Source organism: Coffea eugenioides, chromosome 2, assembly GCF_003713205.1.
Source record: "Coffea eugenioides isolate CCC68of chromosome 2, Ceug_1.0, whole genome shotgun sequence".
Taxonomy (NCBI): Eukaryota; Viridiplantae; Streptophyta; class Magnoliopsida; order Gentianales; family Rubiaceae; genus Coffea; species Coffea eugenioides.
The window spans coordinates 73442363-73466140 of NC_040036.1; the positions used below are offsets into that span (position 1 = coordinate 73442363).

Genomic DNA, 23778 nt, shown 5'->3' on the forward strand with positions numbered 1-23778 from the left:
TTGGATCTAAATGTAAGAAAAAAGAAGCAAATTATGTTTTGCTTGCTGGATATATATATATATATATATATATATATATATATAAATTTTTGCCCCCTACTACCATACTGGCTAATTTAAGAACAGATTGCATCAAACTAACAATTGACGAATTTTTTTTTACCAATAATTTAAAGAATTAGCCCAATTAAGAGGGCAATTAACTACCCATATCTTTCTTTCAATGAAAATCGAATGCCATTCAATCTGAAGGTTGAGATTCTCACTTGACTGTAATCGAAGCTAAGAAGCCTTTTTTTTTTTTTTCCATTTTTTTTGTTGGTGCATTACAACATCTGAGGATTCTGAGCAGTCCAAGCGCTATTTCTCTGACGTGAAACAAGTTTCAGAAATACTTTCAGCTTCTCAAGCGGACAATTTTGCTTCAAAAGATGGAGTGAGCAAAGATAAAACTTGAAACGAAAATGGAACCAAATGAGGCAAAAATGAAGTGTTCTATCTATCAATCTTTGGCTAATCAGAGTATCTTTTCTGTGTTTTCCCCCTTTCTTCCCAGTTAGGTTGGGGGCACAAAGAAAACAAACTTTCAAGCCTATGGCTATGACTCAAATCCCTGCCAATCTGAGTTCTGCTAGAGATAATGCTGCTTTACATTCTCCCCGCAGACAAGTTTGCAAAATGCAAATAAAACCACAACAAGGACAAAAGGAACTTCTCGCAGATATATAGCTAAAAATAAGGAGAAGTAAATGGTAGGCTTGAAAACAATTAGAACATAAAGGTGTGAAGAAAAATGGGTCCTCTAAATTTACCGAAATTTTCTCTTTCTTTTTCCTTTCTACCGGTCTTGTATCCTAAAAGAGGTGAAGCTCAAAGTTTGAGCGCACCTAGAGAGACGCTAAAAAAATATATATGACAACCACAATTGCATCAAGCAACTTCCAACCATAGCAGAGCTGCTATACTTGCTCTAAGTAAGTAATGACTACTTAGCACAAAGTACCCTTGCCAGACATTTGTCTAGTTGGCTAATCAAGCAAAAACTTGAACACATCACTCAATGAAATAATCCCTTCTACACGCTTGCTACCAGCCTCCACTATGACAAGTCTCCTCACCCCTGCAAGTGCGCAACAGGAAGTGAGTGAATGTTTATCACCTTGAAGTACTGGAGTCTATGCATAACAAATGGTTGTTTCAAAAATAAACTTGCCTATGACTCTGATTAAAGCACCCTAAAACTAATTGCTGCGAATAGAACAAGGGCGGAAACAAGGAAACTGGATCAAAATAGCAAAAAGTCATATTGGATAGACAACATGAATTAAAATTCATTTAGATGACTAGCACGTCCTAAATGCAGAACTTGCACTGGTATAATCCACTGAAACATAAGAATGAGATAACGCTAGTCCAACCAGTTATTCATACCCTGTAAGCCTTTATACATTCAGCCACCATAAATAAGAAAAAAAGAAAATTACCAGGAAGTGCTAGCCGCTCCATCACCTTATGCAATGGATCAGATGGCAAACACATCTGGCATCTCTGCCCATTGTAAGGAGCATTCGCATCTTGGCCCAGTTGCAATGCCTATATGTGCAAGCCAAAGAAAAGGACCAAAAGACATGATTGCGTGACAAATATGCACTGAACTTTTTTTCAATTAAAACTTCCTAGAACACTACTGCCCGTCGAATACCATAATACAAGTATAATAAACAACAGGAAGCAGTAAATATCAAGGGAAAGATGACATCTATTTTCTTGTCAGCTTGGAGCAAGATTTCAACTTTCAAGTGCATTAATCAAAGATGTCTTACAGATTGATAACTTTTAATACTGCATGCAGTTCTTTTTCATTATGAACAAAATTTTTTGCACATTGCAAAGGACATAAACCCGTTCATGATGATTTATAATTAAAAAAAAAATACAAACATTTTATAAAAGCAGTATATCAGCTGAAACCCCCTATCCCCGACTTTCTGCAAAGGGTTCTCCACACAGGAATTTCCTATCCCTCATTCTAGTTTCTACACAGTAGATACTACCTTACAGACAATGGCAACAGTTTCCCAAGGTCATACATATTATTATTATATGCAGCCTTGCTAAAAAAATCCACTTGTGTTGTTAACAAAGGACTTCAATACTACAGCCATACGGGCATGGACATGCATAACAGGTCAAAACCAAAAGAAATTTTTTATTAAAATGCTTGGCAACTCGTGCGAATATGTAAAGCTGTTCATGAGTAAAAGATATTCATCCCACATCCTCTGCTGTACAATGATGTTAATGATTAAAAGATAAGCCCACTCCCCAGGCACCAGATGTCAATTAAATCTTCACAGTAAAGACAGATGTCATGGAGAAGAACCCATTTTTACAGACCCAGAGGACTTCCTTTTGGAGAAAGGAATAACTAAAAATAAAATAATTAAAAACAAAAGCACAACTCTGGTTATCAAGAAAAGTTATTTCCCAGCAATTTAGAAGGAGTGCAACAAAAACTAGGAAATTCAAACTCTACAGCCTTCTAAGTTGAATATATTTCAGTTGTATAACACAATCAATCATCAGGTATAATCCACAAGAAAGCCATGAATTTTTAGACCAGAAGAATATTAAGCATTCTAAATTAAGGTTTTTGCAGGTCCCACTCTCCAAAAGACTACAAAGCAAAGAGATTCTATAGCAAGTTTTGTACAATTCCCCTCAAAAGAATACTGCACTATTTCTGTCAAACACTATTAACTTTAATTTCCAAATTTTCTTAAATTCTATTAGGACTAGCATCCCAATAAATCACGTACACATCTCTTCAAGGAGAAAATCATATCCTCTGATATGAAAAACACCCTCCTTAGTTACAACCACTCTGTCCAGCCTTGAATTTAATTAAAGTGAAATGCTTGTAGAGAATAAATGGAGTCTCATTCCATTAGTTTCCTTCTATTCTCTTACAGGACAATGTCATTCCTTACTCATTGACAACATAAGATTCCCAGACATTTAGAAAACAAATTTCTCAACGAATACAAGAAAAACAAGTTGAGTCCTGCAGTGCACAAATTCATTTAGCAATTACCTCTTGAATACTCAATTCATTGAGCTGAATCTGTGCATATGCTCTGTCTTTCGCCAAAGCAGTTATATCACTATTACAAAAAGAAGCAAAAGGCAGAGCACCTATATTAGGAACTATAGGAATCAAGAACATTATAATAAAAAACAACACAATAGAAGACATCCTGCTTCCAAATCATTGTTGTGCTTTGACTTTTTGGATCGCTAGACTGTGTATAAGCTTTTCTTCTATAATCACCTCACTTAAGCTTATTGAATAGTATAATCATTCAATAAGTGTTTTAGGACCTCAAAATTATCATTTAGTACTATTGTGCCCAATTTCTATTTTCTCTAAGTTGATCACTCCAAAAGTCAATAAATTATTACAGAATATTATTTTAAAAAAAAGATCCAAAGATATAGATAGTCAAACCATGTCAATTACAGTAGATGGGAGGGAATATTCTGGAGATACTGTTTTGAAAATCAAAAGATTACCTACGGCAATATATATCCTGCAAGGAGTCATTCTCATCCACTATAGGTATTGAACTAACTTCAGCTGCAACATAAATGGGGTATGATCAGAATAATATTCATATGAACAATATAAAATATTTAGTATGAATTAGGTGAAACTGACGTTTTAAAAGATATGAGAGAAGGATAAACCTTATTTATCAGTAAATAAGTTTCTCTAGACAAAGTTCAACTTACACAACAAAGACATTAACCAGAGAATGCATAGAATCAAACCAGAAAACTGGCATCACAGGATAAACTAACTAAGAAAATTGGTGAAATGACCGCATGCACCAGAAACAACTGGAACGGTCATTCTTTTCAAAAAGCAAAAAAGAAACTAGTAATTAGACCAAGTCCCTAAAGCTCCTGCTGCTGTTTGATCTTAGAAGGGCTCTATATGGTCAGAAATAAATATCAATAATTATCAAAGAGCAGTATGGTAACCCGAAGCAAAACATCAAGAGTGACAGAAATTAGAGCCCTTTAAAAATTAATATCTGGCCAAAGAACTGCTTCAATCAAATTAAGTAAAATCACAACATCCAGTTGAACAAAGGGAGTCACCTTGAACTAGCAAAGACAAGGCAGCATTAAGTGATGCATTTGAACTCAGCATTGCCAATGGCTTTCCATCGGAATCACCAATTTTAGGTACCCAAGAACCCAAAGGAAATGAAGAAATCGGTTGCTGAAGAATAGGCAAGGAACTGGAAGAATGTCTAAAATGTCGGCAAATACCTAAATTTGTTCCACTAATTAGTTACAGAAGACATGCCCTGTCTCAAAACATTATTTAATAACTTACATTTTAGTATTCCAGATAGAGAAGCCAAATGGAGAAGTTGAGGAAATGAACCATCCTGTGAAGAAGAGTGAATAATGGGAACTGTTGTAACTTTGTTTTCCAGAATTTTGACAGCCACATCTTTTAAAGAATCATAAGGCCCAGCCTGCACATTGCATGAAATGTAAATTTGATAAGAACATGTAGAGCAAGAACAACTAGCAATCATCAAAGCCAAGAGAAATCTGACCTAAATACATGCATGTGTATTCATCTATATATAAATGCCTACACGTGTGTGTGTGCATGTGTGTCTGTATGAGTGTGTTATTTCTATCAAAGCCAAAAAGAAGTCCTAGCTCTAATCAATAGGAAGCAAGCTAGAAAATAAGCAGATATTAATCATAAACATCCTGGTGAAATGACCAAAGCAGCCACCACAAGATTTTCATTGTAATAGTAAGAAGGATCAATAGTCTTCAAACTTGACGGCTTCCAGCTCAAAATGCATAAAAATGCAGAAACTGAATTTATGATCAAACAAGACTAAAGTCAAAATTCCTTTCTTTAGAATTAGATTCTCAACATTGACGATTGAATCAAGGAAACAAAGCGTTAAAGAAAGGGAATCTTTTACTTAGACCATTTCAATAAATAAGCATGTTGATCATTCCTGAAAAAATCAATAATTGGAGTCCATAGTTCCCACATGAGAACCGAGATGAATAAGACACACAGAGAAAATATGATCAAACTCAACTAGTTGCCCATGCAGTGATCAGATCATAAAGGATTTTTCTTACATGCACCAAGCGTCTCCGATATGGTCGCAAGTTTCCATCAATTTGCCTCATAAGATGCAACTTTCCCTCTTTCCATGCTGATATACTGTGTGTTTCTAGCTCTTCCTCTGTCAGATTGGATCCATGATTTCCAAGCTGTATATGATCCAATAACACATTTATGAAGCTTAGAGGGGAATGGAACATAAAGCATAAAGCGATTCCCAAAAAGAAAAATGAAATCAGACAAGAAAAAATATCAGTAAGAACGGAGACACAGGACAAGTTTCAATACCATGGTTTGTACTACTGAAAGGAATGAAGTCAAAAAAAAAAAAATCAATAACATTTAAAACCAAGAAAAGATATATTTACTACATGTGTAGGGAAAATATGTCCTATGAAAGTCAATAACAAACTAGATAAAAGGTGGAAATAAGGAAATAAATTTGATCGCCTTCGGAGATTGAAGATACCTCAACTGCTGTAACAACAAAATGAACTTAATGCCTCCTCATGTAGTAAATTATTACACAAAAGAATTTCAAGCAAGTTTTCATTTGTAGCCAAGCTTTCTAGCATCATTAGTACATTTTTAATCTTCTTGAACAATGACAAAAATAAAAACTAGGAACAAGAAGGGGGAAAAAAAAGAAGAACCAATACCTCTTGAAGAATCATAATGAAGTCCAATGCACTGAGAACACCAACAAACTGACCATTGCGGAAGTCCCATAATGGAGCAACAGAGATTCCCTGTCACAATTTCAATCATACCAGGGAATCAATAACAGAAAGGTATGAAGATATAGCAATTCAAAAACAATGTTTGGCTGCAAAAAAAAAAAGGAGGTTGCACAAAGTAGTCTTATTGTCTCTTGCCAATCTGATCTGATGTACCCAACAAACTTAACAAATCAATTAACTGAATGCAATTTATAGTTATTTGGCCGAACCGATTGATCTTAACTTTTACAGTATTATATGGTTACATGCATCTTAAATTCTCACCATCCTGTTACTAAACCACTCTTCCTTCTGCCTAAAGTTTGGTACATTGTATTTAGCATAGTTGGAAATGTTAGGCACTTAGGCATACTCTTGCAACAAGAGTACAAATTTCCTTGTAAATTATGGGAAAGAACCAACATGCACATGCATGGACAAATATATTACCATGCCGATGAGCATTACTAGTACCTCAAACAGTTGCAAGTCTCCAGACAAAAGAAAGCTATTGGAACTTCAGATTATGCAAGTTCAAGTATCTAACTAACTTCAACAGGCAACCATTCCTAATATGAAACTTACCTGCTCATAAAGAATGTGAAATGCTTGCTTCACTGGTAAATTGACATCCAAAGCAATGACCTAAAAGGAAATTGAGGTCAAACACTGAAACTGCACAACCCTCTGGTCTTGACTTCACAATTTGCAAAATAAAGCATCTAGCGTAAGAGGTTCAACATCCAAACCTTGCCAGAATCAGGAAGCAGCTCATAAGCATTGTGCATTGCCAAGAACATTGATATTCGATGCCTAGATAGCTCTATATCATTCTGTGTTATAGTTGGAACTCTTTCCTGCAGGGTGTTACCTCACATTGTCAAACTACTATCGCCAAAAAAGCATAAAAGTCTATCAAAGCTGAAAGTTACTGCACACAACCACAAACCCCTACATTGACTATTTTGATATGTATAAATCATATGAGAGAGAGAGAGCAATGCTGGGACAATATCAAAAGGAACAATAATACGAAAATTCACTTTCTGTATAACTTACCAAATATTACCATTTCATATTCTCTTGAAACTGTTTTTACATGCCAAAAAACTACAGAAGATATTGTTTTTAGAGTCTATGAGATGCAATATGGTTACAGTGATTCATCATGATCTTATTGTATAATTAAGCTGACCACAGAACTAGCACTAACCAGAGCGAAGAAGGGAAGACAGGCATCTAATATGTGATCAAACCATTACGAAAGGGTTCTTACCACACGAAGAAAAGGATCATTATCAACATCCATATTAGATCTTCCAGGCATCTCAGGGCTAAAAAATGTAGGAACCATGTCAGATTCACTGGGCAAGAAAATAGTGTTCACAACTCCATAATTTCCGCTTACGAATGGTTGGTGCTCATCATGGCGCCATTCCCCATCAACAAAGAATTTAAACTGTACAAGATTAAGAAGAAACATATTATCACTTCCAGAAATATCAAATATAAAGATCAAGACCCACTAAACTGTGACAAGTCACCTTTTTTTTTTTTGTGGCATTGACACTGAGGTAAAATGATAGTGAAACACGATGAAGCCACAATTACAAGTTAATCCACAATATGCAAGAGTTGCCACTAGTTTATCAGATACAGGATTCAGATGTTTTTGTTGGCTTCACCATGTGCCTAATGGATACAGTGGTAGACTTTCTTTGAGGTGGATTCACAAAACCTTTTGACACCTTGGGAGAAGAAAGGGCTACTAAACTAGCATTTTTGCTCTTACAAAGGAAAGTAGCCTATCATCAGCCTTAGGTAAAACGATCTTCAAGTTAAAAGTTCAACCAAGAAGTTTTAGTAAACTGCTTCACACTTAATTATGTTGTCATCTTCATAAAATATTTGCTTGACCATTCTTATTTCTCAATCAAGTAAAAATAATGAGCTCAAACCCTAAAACAGTGATGAACACTAGCTGCAGCTACTTCAACATGGCAAAGCCTCTCTAATAGTTTCTTTCACAGTGCTTTGCATCCCACCAATATTGTAATAAATTCTCTCAAGACCATTGTTCACCTTAACCATACTTTCATTTTCATGCAAAATACGTGTTCTGGTAGGTATCTTTTTCTTCAAGAATGGGGAGATTCACTTGTTTTATCATTTAAATCTAGCGGAACTACTTTTCTCCCTAGAATATAAAAAATAATACGTTCTTTTTGGCCGCAATTCAACAAATATGCTTTTTTAGGTGCATTTCATTATGACTTCCTACAATTCTTTTCTCTTCCCTTTTCTTCTCAATAAACTGAATTTCAGTCTATCACACACAAAATCCTCATACATGTTGGTGTCTGACAGCAATGCAAGAGTATGAATTATGCCAAAAAAATCAGCAAAACAACAGCCTATGAATTGATCATCACCAGACAAATGTCAACAAATGGAAAGGCCACAATAAAAGGGAATTCACAGATGTCACATCTACAACTTAGTACTTGACCAATTGCACTTTAAGATAGAAAAAGAATATTCATGATGAATAGATCGCATAACATGTGTCAATAAGACTGTGCATTATGAAACCAGTCAGCTCTTTCTGAATTGGCCGTTAAACATGATTACCATGCTTGGGAAAAGGCTTGGGAAAAGGCCATAAAACATAAAATCAAGCTTGAAATTGTAATCAAATGGAAAACATCAGCATTCCATTTATGTGTATATTGATCAGACACTAGACTGACCTGGTGATATCCTGGTGTCAAGTTATAAACAACCTGAAACACTGTTGGGCAACCCTCCATTGGTGACATTGGTATGTGATTTGTCCACCTGTACATTGACAAAATGTCAATAATCCACACCATTCCCAACTTAAGAGAAAAGCACTGTTATCTTTTTTTTGTGTCTTAATGTCAACTCTTAACCATATAAAATGATTTCAAAGTTACGAATAGTAGATGGAAAATTTTCAAAATTAAGATTAATAACTGTAATAGGAAAAACCTACAGCTTGTGGAAAAGAGTTATTACCGCCATAATCATGAGCTATTAGTTCAAGTAATTAATTATGAGCAAACTTTTAGATCTATTGAAAACAGATGGTAACCGTAATGCCACACTGAATACTTTTGATAAGCGGGTAATAAGATATATCTTCTAGGAAAGAGTTACTCCGTATTACTATAATCAGGAGGAATAAATTGAAGTAATTACAAATGCCAAAATACAAGCTTTTAGATTCTTTGAAAAGCACTCATTAAATCAAGTATGCATAAATTACAAATGCCAGAATATAAACTATGATACCAATAGCAAAAAGGGATCAAATTAAAATCAAAATCCCATCAATTGAACTGCCTCACCTGGTAAAAGAACCACTCACAAACACCCTCCTTCCACCATGCGGCCACACAAACCTTGTTGGTATCAAAATTGTATCTCCACCTCCAGCACCCCTACTGTTAGTCAGTCCATTGCCTCCACCTCCCCCAAACATTTTCCCTCTAGCTACAGAACTCCCAGTAAATTCTTTCAGTCCCAAAAATAATTAGAAGGGAAAAAATACTATATCCCCCTTTAGAAATCACTCCGTGCACATTACATCAAAATTTTCAAACAACCGATAAAGGAAAAACTTTTTTCACGGGATCCTCCACGGAAGCAGAGGACCCCCACCTATAATTGATACATGCAAAAAGGAAACGCCCCAATAAACCCTAATTCAAACTTCAATTACAAGCTTAACCCCAAACTTCCCCAATAAAATTTTCCAATTTCTCACTCCAACTTCTTCCAACCAACTAGAACTAAAAACCCTCAAAAAGCCCTATATTTGTCCTCTGATCTGAAGCAAAAATCGGGGATTCTGGATCCGATTCAACATAAATAAAACCTAAATTACAAAATTATGTAGAGTGCTCGATGAAGTGGCGATAAATTTTTCTTGAATTGGAAGCTGGGGAGAGAGAAAATTAGGTTAAATTTGTAGAGTTGAGTTTCGAAAGTATGGACATTGGTGGATCTCTGGTGAAAATTGGGGAGCAAAGAAAGAAGAGAATCATCAATGAAAATGAAGTGTATACTCTCACTCACTTAAATTATAAAGGAAACAACAACAACAAAAAAAAGTCACCAAAAAAAAAAGAAAAATTGATGAAATTGAGAAAAATGTGCAAATGTGCGCGTAGAAAAGGATCGAAGAGATTACGTCTGCCCACGTGTACGTAAAACGACTTTTGTTCTCTCTTGCTCTTTTTTTTTCCTTTAGCTAAAGTGGGAGAACTAAAGATTATATATTTTCTTTTTTTTTTTATTTCGGGTCAATCAACGTAGTATTCAATATTTTATTTTAATTTTAATTTCACTAGAATTTTATGCAATTGGAGAAATTGTTTTATAGAAAATTGTTAATTATTGAATTTTACAAGTTCTTCTACCTTATCGTCAGTATTTAATTTTTTTTTCTTTTTTTTAGTGTAAATAAGAGTAATCGAATGCAAAATATTTTACTTACGCTCTCGTTTCTCGAGTCATCTAATCCATTTCTTTCTTTTTTGTCGTCACTATTATTATCTCTAATAATGATAAGGTTATGAAATTTTATTGCTATATGATTTACTCAATTGACATGGTATCGCTTATCGAAAGAAGCATTAAAATACTTCCTATTCCACTAAGAATGTTCTCCAAAATTTTCAATGTGTAATAGACTAAGAAATTTGTACACGTTTGTGTAGATATACATAGAGTATGAAAATAAATAGGCATGGTGTATATGTATACTTTTTTGTTAATAAATGGTACTACGAATTTCCACTCTCTAATTTAAAAGCTTCAACTTTAAATTTTATAGTTAGCCAAAGAAAGAAAGGCAGTAATTCCAGCAGTAGTTATTAATATTGTCACAGAAGATGTGAGTGAATAGGGCTGTATTCGAGTCGAGTCGAGCTCGGGTAGTGACTCGAGGTAAAAATAACTAAGCTCAAGCTCGAACTCGAGCTCATCGAGTTTTTAGAATTCGAGCTCAAGCTTGAGCTCGAGTTTAATTAAGTGTAATCAATTCAAATCAAGCTCAATCGAGCTCAATCAAGCCTAATCAAGCTCACATAATAAAAATTAATATTTTATATATAATTTTAAATAAAGGATATTATTGACATTTCACAATAATAAAAATAAAAATTATATTATAAAAAACTTGATTAGACTCGTCGAGCTTTCGAGTGCAAAATATTGAAACTCGAGCTCGACTCGAGGCTTCTATTAAGCAGTTCAAGCTCGAGCTCGGTCAAAACGAGCTTGAGCTCGAGCCGAGCTGCTGACCGAGTAGCTTGCGAGCTCGAGTCAAGCTACTCGGTTCAGCAACAGCCCTAGATTAAACTACTTCAGTTATAAAGAAAAATCACTATAATGATCAAGAATATACATAATTGTTGCCGGCATCTTCAAACATATCTTATTTTAGATTTTCTTTTATCACGACTTACATCTCTTCAAGTTTTCATCAATTTGTTTTACAATAGATAATTTATACTGACAATATATTTGTTCAAGGCAGCTCATACTTTTGTGTTTCCATTGTTTTTCTCCTAAATTATCTTAGAGTTTGACTCTAATAGTTTTGATTTTTTTCTCCGCTAGGCCCTTTGAAGATGATTCTTGTTGGGATAGGGCCATAGGGGAGAGAAGTGGTTGCTAGTACAAACTATTTTCAAATGGTGTAAAGTTTTTAGAGCAGGTGTGTTATTTCGTGAAAAAACTAGAACCATATTATTCAGGTACGGTTCATGTGGGATCGCACATGTTCGTAACATTGTCCTCACGTGTATTTGGCCTTACACGTGCATTTGGCTTTACAATCAAAATTTTGTGCCTATATATGCCATTTACGTCACATTAAGTGACGTGCATTTGGTTTTACCATCAAACTTTTTTGTGTTGGTTGGGACTTTCAAGCACTACCCTAAGAAGTGAGAAACTTTCCCTACTCTTAATCCTTGCACTTGTCGCTAGGGGCTTTTTTGCCTTTTTCTTTTTATTAATAGACAACTCCTATAATACTCTTACTCTAATTTTAAAATTTTTTTTTTGTTAACCGTCAATTTTTACATTACTCGTAAAATTACTCTAACCTATAGTAAAGAAGAGTCCAAGAGAATCAAAAGATATGAGAGAAAATGATTCTCACATTTAAACCAAAGTTATGCACAACTACATATCTTTTAAATTTTATTACAGATGCGTGCAGAGGTTTAAACTCCTGATTTACGGTCAGACTTGCACTTTATGCTCCACTTAACAGGGAACTCTCCTCAGATGAACTGGTTGCCTTTCCATGACAGAGATTATGCTCTATTGGAGTCCATGAGAAACTTACCTTCTACAGACTAGCCACACAAAAGAAAAAAAAACATGAAACAAAAAGAAAAAGAAAAAGACATAATGGGCATAAACCGTGCGAAGGTCTTCACTCCAGAGTCGGGAGATTAGACTCTTTGAAGTGTGGAGTATTTACACTTCCATGACTTGCATGCCTTGTGAGTTGATGCTCATCATGCTTAATTAGGTGCGAGAAAATTGTTTTGAAAATGTTAGAAAGAGTTGCAGAAGAGATAAATGAATACCAAACTCTTTTGTACTTCTGGAGGAAACTAAAAGAAATAATTGAAGCAAGAACATTCAAAAGAAGGGATTCAAGAAATTTGTGAAAACCCTTTTCAGAACTTTTCCAAGAGCATATTTATCTTCTTTCTCACTACTATTATATCGTTAACCGTATACATTCTACGCAAGGCACGTCATAAAATGTTAAAGCATTTTAGTTGGGAAGTACTTTGATTACATTAACCAAAAAAAAAGGGGCCCCAAAAAGCTTCTCAGTTTTGCTTGCCCAATCAAAAAGGACCTCACAGTGATTTGACATAGTCTCAACTCCGAGTCAAAAAGTTCCGTGTGTGACTTGACATGGGATATGAGTTCTCTCAGTCGAATGATAGTGTCGGTAACTCAAAATGATAATAGCAAGTGGAAGCCCTTAATATACTTGGACTGTGATTTGACACAGAAAAATTTTTATGTCTTTTATTAACACGTTTTCCAATCATCTTTCACTTCTTCACAGTATCAAATCGTTAAAGTACATTTTCTATAAAAACTCTTAAAAATAATAATCCAAACAAGCTCTTATTCGTTTTCCAAAATTGTTATGGTTCCAGATGTTCAATCTTCCAAATCTACAGATCTAGGCTAAATGCTGTGCTAAGCTAGATTGAGTGACTAATTTCTTAGAATAAGTAGAGAATTTTTTTTATGCAAGAAATCAATATCAGTTTCAGTTTTGCACCTCACATTAAAAAAGTACATAAATTGTCAAACTCAAAATAAAAATTAATTATGCTACACTTCATGAAAGGAGTGGCATATGTTATAAAGGCAAATCTTCTGCACACTAACACTGACAGTAGCTATGAGCAGTTTCCAGTCAATGTGACATTTAGCATTTGAGGGGGAAAAGCCACCAGCATCAAAAAAGAGGAGGATAGTGTGTATGTAATACCGGCATACCATTGTAGGCCTAAAAATGTGAATGGCATACCATTGTATGATCCTCTTAGCTATTCATATCAACACAAACATGTTTTTCACAGTATTGTGAAGGAAATAGTTTTCATTCGCAACAACAAAATGGAGGTTGCAGTAAAGGTATTCAAGATTCTAGTATCTGTATAGGAAACAAGAAGATGTATAAATTCGTAAATCCTAACACCAATGATGGCTATGCTCATCAGTTTTGTGTATTTGAGTAACCCTTTTCGGTGGACAAACAACAATGCCGAATCACTAATCGACAAAATTTCAGCTGCTAGTGATGCAGTGCTTCACTAGTGAATACTCATATCAGCACATCTAGAGAGCAACTCCTGCAACACAACCAGAGAAGTTAAGAAAGAACGTGGCTTGTCAATTTAAGTTACATTGCTTATCAGGTAGCTTGGACTTGTATGGAATTGTGGATGAGCAGCGAGAAGGAAAATATTCATGTGTGGTAAGACCAGTTAAACTTCAATCTACCACAAGTAGGGTCTGATAAATAATGATCCATTCCCATATATGACAGAAGAGTATCCCAGTGATGAAAGTGATCTACCTACGGTTTCAGCAGAATGAAGGTCAGCTTCTCGGAAAACCACATCTATCTGTACGCATTAATTCTTCCAGTGACCTTCCTCTAAAGGAGTTAAGTTTATGCACCACACTACTTGACATGTCAAGTCTGTTACAAATGCAATGTTTATTCTCCCTTTGAGTGAGTGTTCAAATTCAGTAATATTGGATAATAGTTTCAGAGGCCTGCCTCTTAGGTCGGAATTTCTTAAGTAAAGGGAAGCCATTGAAAAGGTTATGCAGGAAGTCATACAGCTTTTCCCCAGAAAGCATGCAACTTAGTAATAATCATGGATCCAGTTAATTAGAACTAAGAAGTGAGTCTGTAGTAGCATATAGTTGGAAATTCAACCCAAAAGCTGTTATATTAATAAATTATTAGAGGTTACAACCACTATCCTCATGTAAAGGACCTAAGGGTAATTGTTGTAGCCTGGTAGTCCTCATCCATGGAAAACATAGGCAAGCTAAATGTATTTGAACAAATTGTACAAGGACTGGGGAAGTTTCTATGATTGCAGATCCTTGACATCTTGACTCCAAGCTTATCCAAAAATTATGCTAAAGAGGTTCGGAACACTGGTGAAATTCAATAAAATGGGTAAGAGGCTGCAATATAGTAGCGCATAAAAGGAAGTTAAGTTTCACTTTCCCAGTCATAGGAAATTTGGCCACTGGCAAATAAATTTGCTACCAAGAAAAGGAGTAAAGTGAATCATGCCTGGTATGTTGTCAAGTCCTGGTTCTCTGCTCTCCTCTTCTCGATCAATCTGTTTGCAGTTTGATCTATCAATTGCGAGTGCACTGTCTGTAAAAGAGCAAAATATCCAATTAACACATGAAAGTACCATGTAAGACTATGCACATATGCATTCCCTTTTTTGGTTAAATAATGTAGCCATGCAATCACCAATTTTAGCAGCCATTTAATAGAACTGGCTGTTTCTCTGATTTCCAAGAATGCATAAAATTATGCAATGCAGTTTGGAAGTGCGAGCAACCTTAAGTGCGAGCAACCTTAAGAGCTTTTCCTCATTTCTTTTTCAGTTTTATTCACTCGCAATGAATGGACTATCAAAACCAAAAAAGTAACAAGCGAAACAATTGCCAGAAGAATGGAGATTATCTTAGAAACTCACAAAATCGACAGCTGCTCCTAAATACAAAAACATTATAGAGCCTCAGATAGAAGCCTAGTGGTTATGCATGGCTCAAATGTCTCAAAGAACTCTGCTTTCCTTATCAAGTTCAGGAAAAGAAGATGTAGGTGATCTTCTATAGTAAAAAGAAAAATCATTCCTGGTGACTTTGATTATGAATTAAGGGCAAGAAACAAACAACTATAGATGCTGAAAACTGGATAAACAAATACCATCTCAAATTTAGAGCACCTAAAAGTGCGATTAACATGAACGACAACTCTAAGAGGACAAAACCGGATCATCATGAGGCTCAAAATCAGTGCAACCTTGGCCACAACCACAGCCTAACATTGACCCATGAAAGTTAACATTCAGCAGCCATGCACAATTCTGACAACTGACGCTTCCAGCTGAGTCAGAAATTCAAACTCTCTCCTACAGACAACTTGCTAAGTTTATTCAGGCCTTTAGTTTCATTAAGGCCCATAAAAATTACACGTAGTACATTGACAGGTAACCACATCACCATACATGTAGACCAGATAGTATTAAGCACAAATCCTAACTTCATGGTACCTAAGAATTGACTGTACAGAGAGTAGAATCTTGTATTTGGACTAAAACATGGAAAAGTGACCTTTTACATTACTAAGAACCAAACAACACAAGAAAATCTCAAAATAGGAACTTCAACTGCACTTGATGCTTGATGTAGCAACAGAAAAATAAAACAGGATTATTCCTGATGCTACAGAAAAGCTTACCCACAACACCTTCTCAACTGACGGTGGGCAGAGAAAACGATGAGCTCTTGCTTTCTCCTCATTTATACATTGCTCAACCTAACACACAGCCCAACACCCAAAAAAGAAAACAAAATAAAAGGAAGTCAATAAAGAACGACAAATATAGCAAAACTGAAAGACAGAGACAAACAGACCATGTGCAAAATAATCATGCAACACAAATTGTTTTACACTGGGTGTAGATTATGACAACCTTCAGAACGTAATCTGTAGAGGAATAGCAGAGTAACCACTGTGATGCCAGGCGGGAGTAGAAGTTTGCAGTATCTGCAAGTATTAGAGTTTCAAAATTGTCATAGGAAGATGCTTTTTTCTGATCCTGAATTTCTATAAAGAATGTTGAGATATTCTTCAGCAGATCGGTATCAATTGATTGCCCATTACGGTCTTGTGCAACCTGTAAGTGGATAATGCCTAAAGCCTTTCAGACCTATGTACGTGGAGAATGTTGTTTTTAAAAGAAAAAGATATATTAACCTACAAGGGAAGCTGCAGCAGAAAACATTCTTTGGTGGATATGCTTGCAGATCTGATTTCATAAACAAGATGACTTCATGAGAGAAATCCCAAGTGTGAAAATAAATGTGCAAATACAAATGAAAAAGCCCTGCGAGAGCAAACTGAAAGCATCCAAAACACAGCAAACATACAAACCAGATCATGAAAATGGAAAGTTGCGAGATCTTGAAGTGGTGCATCATTTTTACGATATGCACACTGACGATCAAGGTATAAAAAGAATACTCCAAGACACTTTGTCATTGCCTTGTAATTAGTCCACATACGCAGGAGTTCAACCAGCAAAGGTGCACCATCTTTATCATATAACGATGGCAGAACCTGGAAAAATAACCAAGTAGAAGAATCAAAGAGTCCAGACCATGCATGCATTATACAGCTGCAGAGTGAAAAAAAAATAAAAGAACTCCAGGTGAAGCCCAGAAAAGGACTGGACTGGTATCCAATTCAGCTGTTCTGAATGCCTTGTTGTATTAATAGCTTCAGATAGTCTTCTGCATAAGTGCTCCAAGAATCAAAGGCATATGTAACAGAGCAATGGGTTACCAGTAGAAGAATTTAAATGGGGCAACTAGGCATAACAAACTGGCATCCAACACCTAGTTGCTTAATAGTTTTTGTAGTCTTCTGCCGGAGTGCTCAAAAGTTCAATCGTCTTTTCTAGCAGAGCAACTGGCTAACCACTAGAAGAACTAAATGGGGAAAAGATTCTCTTTCTCAGACATAGAAGGTGGCTTTTGGAAAGAAGAAAGTTTCAACTATATACTTTTTCTTTGAGTAAAAGCAGTTCAATCTGAATTCACATAGTTCCTCATTAAAAAGTTCATTTGGAAATTTCCATATACCAGGCATGTAATAAGTTAAATAAGCCCCAAAAGAATATGAAAACTCTCCATAACATAGTATATTTGAATCATTATGTTGTTCCCATTGGTTTTAAGGAGAAGCAAAAGAAACTTCATGGTGCCAGTTGGATATCTGGAAGATGTAGGTAAGAGCAACCTGCTAACTTTGCAAAATGTTTGATTTCTTTCATTGCAGAATTGCAATGGTAAATCTGAAGGAAAAATTTTGTTAAGATACAGTTTAAATAGAAAAAGGACAAACCTGGTGCATGAGCTTTTGCTTTACTAAAATCTAGGAAGATCACACTAAAACCATCAAAAAGTTGCTACTAGTATAAGGAGATGATGATAACTGCTGCTTAGAGGGACAAAAATCTCACCTTTAACAGCAAACTCTCTTCCAAAGCTCCCTTAAATCTTTGAAGGAGCTCTGCTGAATAGTCATTAGGCGGCTGCTGCGTACACATGGAATACACACAGCTATTACAAGTCAAGAATATTCATCCACTTGAGAATGGTTTCACAAGGTTTTTTTAAAAAGTATCTAACCTTATGTCTTACCAACATAGTTTAAATAGAAGAGAGGTCAGCAACTGATCACTTAAACAACATGAACTTCCGGCAACTATTGGCTATATACACTTATAGTCTATGCTTCATAAATAATGCCATGAAAGTGCTTTGAAGAATACATCAATTCCTTGCTCCCATAATCAAGAAGTTTAGAAGCAAATTCTATCTACATTCAGAATATTAGCTACCACTATCAATGCTGTCGGTAGTCGACATGATGACCAAGGGCAAGTACATTTCTGTCTTGATTCTTTCACTAACTCCGGGTTTAGTCTACCAAATTCGAGCTAAAAGAATAAATATGTCATTCATAGGATGACAGATCTCCTACAAGTTGCAAACCACAGATTAACACCCCCCCCCCCCCCCACCAAAAAAAAAAAATCCTAATCATCCAATTCACCTATGACATAAGCTTCCTGTGTAACTGAAATCAGCAGGCTCTATCACCATATTACGGGCATAAAGGGTGGCTTGTCCCTTCCATCCCACTATTATGGCTTCTCTGAAGAACAACGGCTTCAACACCATAAGTCTAACCAAGGTCTGGCTTTTAATGGTATCAGAAATGGAAAGATATTTCAAGCAGCAAAAGGCAACCAGACATAGGTGCGTGTTCATTATTTACGTGTTAAGAGTAATAAAAGCTCTCTTAGTTTACATGAATAGCAAATCATCAATTTTGTAACAACTCCATATGCACTTTCAGCACTGATTGATTCTTCTCATTTAGAGCACGCACAAGCCTTAATAATAGAATTGTCAACAAGACGAAAAACAACAATACAAGGCCCCAGCAAATATACAGTAACTACGCGGCACTATGCACCGTCATCAATAACTGCAAATTACAAATGGGTCCAATAACTGCTCCAAACCAACAATAAAGAATAACAAAAAGGAAGTAATAAACTCAAAATTCAGCATAACTCCTTCAAGGATACTCATAGTACTTCATGTATTCTTCAGATGTGAACAAGGCCTTAGGTGGGTATCCATCCAAAATCAATTTGGCCTTCGATATGCCCACCTCCAATCTTCTCATTCCTTCTTCAAGTGTTACAACAGTAACATGCCCCATTTTTTCAGCTATTACAATAAAAATCCCTGCCAAAAAGATAAAAAAAAATCCAATTAATCCCTAAAACCAACTTCTTAACAACTTCAACCATAGCACTAAACAAACCCAACAGATTTCTCCATCTCCTAAATTAGAATAACAGAGAAATAACAGTGGCATTCAAATACACCTATAGACACATGCATGCTGTAACAGTACTTAACAACGTTGCTACAAAAGTTATATGTCTCATACAGATACTGGAGTAAATTGAGAGTTCTTCATCGTTAGGGTTCGTGATAAACAACGGGTTGAAAATTAAGAGGAGAAAAAGCAAGAAATATGAGGTAAAATCAAATTTTCATACAAAAAAAAATGTGGTCAAAATTTTAAGAGGAAGAACTAAATCGGGGAGGAATAAGAAAGAAAGGATTTTACAAGAAGAAATTGCTAGGATTTACTGGGAAAGCAGCAACCTCATCGATTTTTGGTTCGGTCTGTTTTCCTTTGCTGATGAGCAAGAATGCATGAGAAGGCGCACAAAAGCAGAGCCCGGAGGGAGTAAAGGCAAACATGAGTTGAGCGTGGTCACTTTAGTTATGATGATGTAGGGAATTGGCAATTGAAGAGGGTAGAATAGTCATTACGTGCACATGGGCAATACTGTTTCAGATTTTATTCCCCTGTCAATAGATTTATTGCACCGCAGGCTCCCCATGAAAAGAAAAGAATCAATTGTAATTATTTTCTTCTTTCTTATGTTATATGATGATATTTTTTTCTATTTGGTGCTCGACAGGCACACCATAGGCAAACTAAGAAAGGAAAATAAATCCATATTAATTCATGCTTTAAAATTATCAATTATCCCTTTAATTGCAATAATTTTGCAGAAAAAATTTGGAAAAATTTAGATAGTATGACACACTAATAAGTATTTCAAGATAATGATCATAATATAACGTGAACTATAAAAGCTACGAGACCTGGCTTTTACCTTTTATAGCTTTTAAAGGAAAAGAACTATAAAAGTTCTTCAAAAAAAAACTATAAAAGTTCTATTTTAAAGGAAAAGAGGAATGACAAAAAAAAAATTCTTGAATTTTTTGAACCATTATAAAGAATCTAAGCAAGTCATCATTAGCACCAAAATTAATACCAAGATTACTAAGTAGTCGACATTTGGAAGTGTTATCATTGTGCATTCTAAGAGTGAAAAATTATGAATTAACACAATAGATTTCAAAAGATTTTCAGTTTATCTATATGGCATTACATCATACACATGGCAGGAAATTTTTTTTAGTTATTATGACTATTTAAGAAATTCCAAATATATTAAGAATTTCCTCAAAGTAGACAATTAATAATAAATAGAGAAGAACTATTATTCACCTTAGAGATTGTGGACAAGTAGTAAAATTTAAACTATTAAAAATAATTGTGGATTCGTCTAATGTGAATTAGTAATTAAGCTCCTAACATTAGTTATTAACATTTTAACGGGGATCGTGCCCCTCAAAAAAGAAAGAAGATAAGAGGAAAAGTTTAAGCATAATTAGATTTTCATATTTGAAGTCCACATGGCAGCAAGTGGACTAACATGGGAATAAATTTTGAAACTGCATTAATTAGATTTAGGGTTGAAGTTGTAACTAAACTACTTGACATTTAAGTCGATCCAATAAAAAGTTTTAAAATAATTTGTCAATTGATGATGTCAAAGGAGTCAAATGTAAAATAACATACTAGCTTAAGTCTAACTTAATTGGCTTAATCAGCAAATGTAAAAATTGATATTCAAGTCAAATTCATCGCAATAATAATATGAGCATGATGTGTTAATTATTAACAATATGACCTTGTTTATTTGAAATTTATGCATGGCTTGATTTTGGATCGATTAGTGTAATACTTGGTCAATCAATTGATATTTTGAGCATCTTTATTAAAAGCTTATACCTTTGGCTTGAATTTGACTCAATTAGGACAATATCTTGCATGATTATTGAAAAACTTGTCTTGGCATGAGACTGGGTCAATTAGCATAATTTGAAACTCGTTCAAACAACCGAAGGTGTTTGGTTAGCATTTTGTAATCGAAATTCAGAATCATAAATTCCATTATTGACACATCTTTGGTGATTCCCCTAAACTGTTTGATCTCAAATAGGAATAACCCTGCATTTGGTATGTTGGATTGTTGAAATGTCCAAAATGGAAAGGTCTTCCACCCAAAACACCTTTGTACCCAGAATGGTAAGAAGAAAAATTATTCATTCCTAGTATAAAATTTAGAACAGAATGCTCACTCATTTCTCAATGTTTGGTGTAATCAATATTAATATGCTAGAATGGAATACAATTAATACAAATTTAACTTAGCCATGGATTAATTTCTATGATATAACATGTTTTATTACTTTTATTTTATTTATTCTACTATGTTATTTGTCTGTTTAGGTGGAATTTTGATATTTTTTGCTTTGAGAATAATTGAGAATTGATATTAAAAGGATTAAATACTAAAACCCTCCCTACGTTGATCCAATGTTCACATTAACTCCCCATAGTTTAGTTTTTCCATCCAATTTAACAACCAAGTAGGAATAGTCAAACGTTTTAATGAAATAATTATGATTACCAAATTACCCTACAAACAAGGTTAAAATTAGATCATAAAAAAAATCTGGGATCAAACTATAATTTCATATAGACTTTAGGGTAACCATAAAATATCATGAAAAGATTCTTTTTCTTGGATCATCTTTTTCAAAAGATTGCTCCTCCATGCCACCATCAGAAACCACCACCATCAGTGGTGGATGTTGGATCTTTAATCTAAAGTTGGATTTAAATATGAATAATTATGTGTTGCAGACTGTCAAATAAAGTTAAATCCAATTAAAGTGATCAATTATGATGTAAATGTATCTAATAGGATGTGGGCATTTAATGTATAAAAATTTAAGGGTAATTTCTATTTTTATGATGGGTCGAAATAGGAATCCAAAAGGTAACGGAAATGTTATCTATAAATAGGATTATGATCCCAAGTCACATGTATTCTTATTGTTGTATTTTCTAGTACCACAAAATATCTCTTTCCTGATATCCCATCGTTAGAAAAGATACCAGAGAGGCCACCTCAAAATCTCTGAAAATTCATGTACCAGTTTGTCAATATGAATCCAGGAACGCTTTCGCAATTTTACTGTTAATTTATTTCTTAATAATCGTCTACTTTAATATGTGATGGTTTTCACCAAAAATTAATATAGACTATCTTTTAACAAATGGTATTAGAATAGGATATGGTTGATTATTAAGAAATAATTTGATTTTAAATAATTCATAGTTTTCAAGTTTTTTTAACTAGAAATATTTTTATTTTGATTGTGCAGTTGTTGACAATCTTAAATTGTGGTTTTAATGTAATTTATTTGCTTATGTTTTAGGTAAATTTGTACTGTCAAATTCGTTGCTTTTGATTACATATGAATTCATAGGTTTGCCGAAATCAATAAGCATGATGCACAATCAAGTACACATATTTGTTTCATTTGTTATGATTAGTTAGCACATGATTCCAGGATCACGTGTCCTTGTCTTACTTGATTATTGAATTTTGTGAAACTCTTGATATATCAGCACAAGTCATGATATGTGGGACGTACATACTTTCCTTGATATAAATTAGGGATAATTTCAGAAACCTCCCTTGAGGTTTCTGACAGTTTCACTCCCCTCCCCTGTGGTTTCTGAAATTCCACAAACCTCCCCTGTCAGATGGTGAGGTCCCATTTCTTACATCATTTGTGTCAAAAAGACTTAAATACCCTTACAATTTTGTTAATATTTTGTGATTATCTGAAAGCTATTAGTTAAGTTAGTTATAAACACAATTAATGTAATTAACCATAAATTAGAGTCCTAAAAACGAAAATAGAAAAGGGACCGTTGTGAAATGGCGCCAAACTTAGGCGCCATGCTCTTGATCTGATTGACATAACAGCTTGAAAGGCACGGTGCATATAGAAGCAAGAAACTTGGTCTGTTCCCGCCATTGTTTGTGTTATAGCAACTGAGGTTGATGGTTGGCAAACAAACTTGTTGATTCTAACATTTGCTGAAGAAGAGTCTCTTTCTGGCAAACAAACTGCGTTACCAGGTAAGCGTTTAAGATTTCAGAGACTGTTTCAATATTCCTTGGTAGCTTACTTCTGATTTGGTTGTTGTTTGTATAAGCTTGATACATGTTTGCTTATGATTTTCTGGTTTGTCACGTGACTTGGTTTGCTAAGCCTCTACCAGTTGATGCTTGCTTGATTCTATATTTCTCGTCTGACTTGGGTTGTTTGATATAGTTAGATGCCAAACCTTAGTAGCTTATGCTTTCTCTGTAACTTCAGCAACCAATGTTGCAAGATGGTTAATTTTGTGCATAATATTTTCTGTAACTTCAATAACTTCAGTAACTTCAGTAGGCTATGATTGTCTATTGTAGGATGGTTAACACTGATGTTCATGATATTGTGCTCCATTGTATGGGAAGAAAAGTAAGAGTGGCTAAGGTAAATCCCAAGAGTTACATGTATTCTGACTTACTAAATGACGTTGCTGAGAAGGCATTGCAAGAAATGTCTGGAAATGTCAATCTACTGGTGCACATGAGATGCGAAATACCTGGTACAGCTGAGTACTTAGATGTGAATGATGACCAATCTGTTGCTGAAATGTTCAAGGTGCATCAATCTCATATAGTCATT

General features: G+C 34.8%; 2 protein-coding genes and 1 long non-coding RNA gene across 3 annotated transcripts; all 3 read right to left on the minus strand.

Moving 5' to 3' along the window:
* Positions 1–705: 705 nt before the first annotated feature.
* Positions 706–10027, minus strand: LOC113762876 (sucrose nonfermenting 4-like protein). The gene is made up of 13 exons (XM_027306502.1): positions 9264–10027; positions 8643–8730; positions 7169–7351; positions 6642–6749; positions 6478–6537; positions 5833–5922; positions 5188–5322; positions 4406–4550; positions 4165–4338; positions 3574–3637; positions 3095–3164; positions 1485–1593; positions 706–1120 (listed from the first exon to the last, which is right to left on the minus strand). The coding sequence occupies exons 1-13, from the start codon at positions 9395–9397 to the stop codon at positions 1029–1031; spliced, it is 1452 nt and encodes a 483-aa protein (XP_027162303.1). The 5' UTR covers positions 9398–10027; the 3' UTR covers positions 706–1028.
* A 3396-nt stretch (positions 10028–13423) lies between these two features.
* LOC113760228 (cullin-1-like) lies at positions 13424–18480 on the minus strand. Its single transcript, XM_027302791.1, has 8 exons — positions 18353–18480; positions 17757–17856; positions 16667–16852; positions 16494–16541; positions 16206–16409; positions 15971–16048; positions 14786–14872; positions 13424–13820 (listed from the first exon to the last, which is right to left on the minus strand). The coding sequence occupies exons 1-8, from the start codon at positions 18478–18480 to the stop codon at positions 13782–13784; spliced, it is 870 nt and encodes a 289-aa protein (XP_027158592.1). The 3' UTR covers positions 13424–13781.
* Positions 18481–18696: 216 nt separating this feature from the next.
* LOC113762827 lies at positions 18697–19565 on the minus strand. Its single transcript, XR_003467267.1, has 2 exons — positions 19486–19565; positions 18697–19056 (listed from the first exon to the last, which is right to left on the minus strand). It is a non-coding gene; the product is annotated as an uncharacterized LOC113762827 (long non-coding RNA).
* Positions 19566–23778: the final 4213 nt, after the last annotated feature.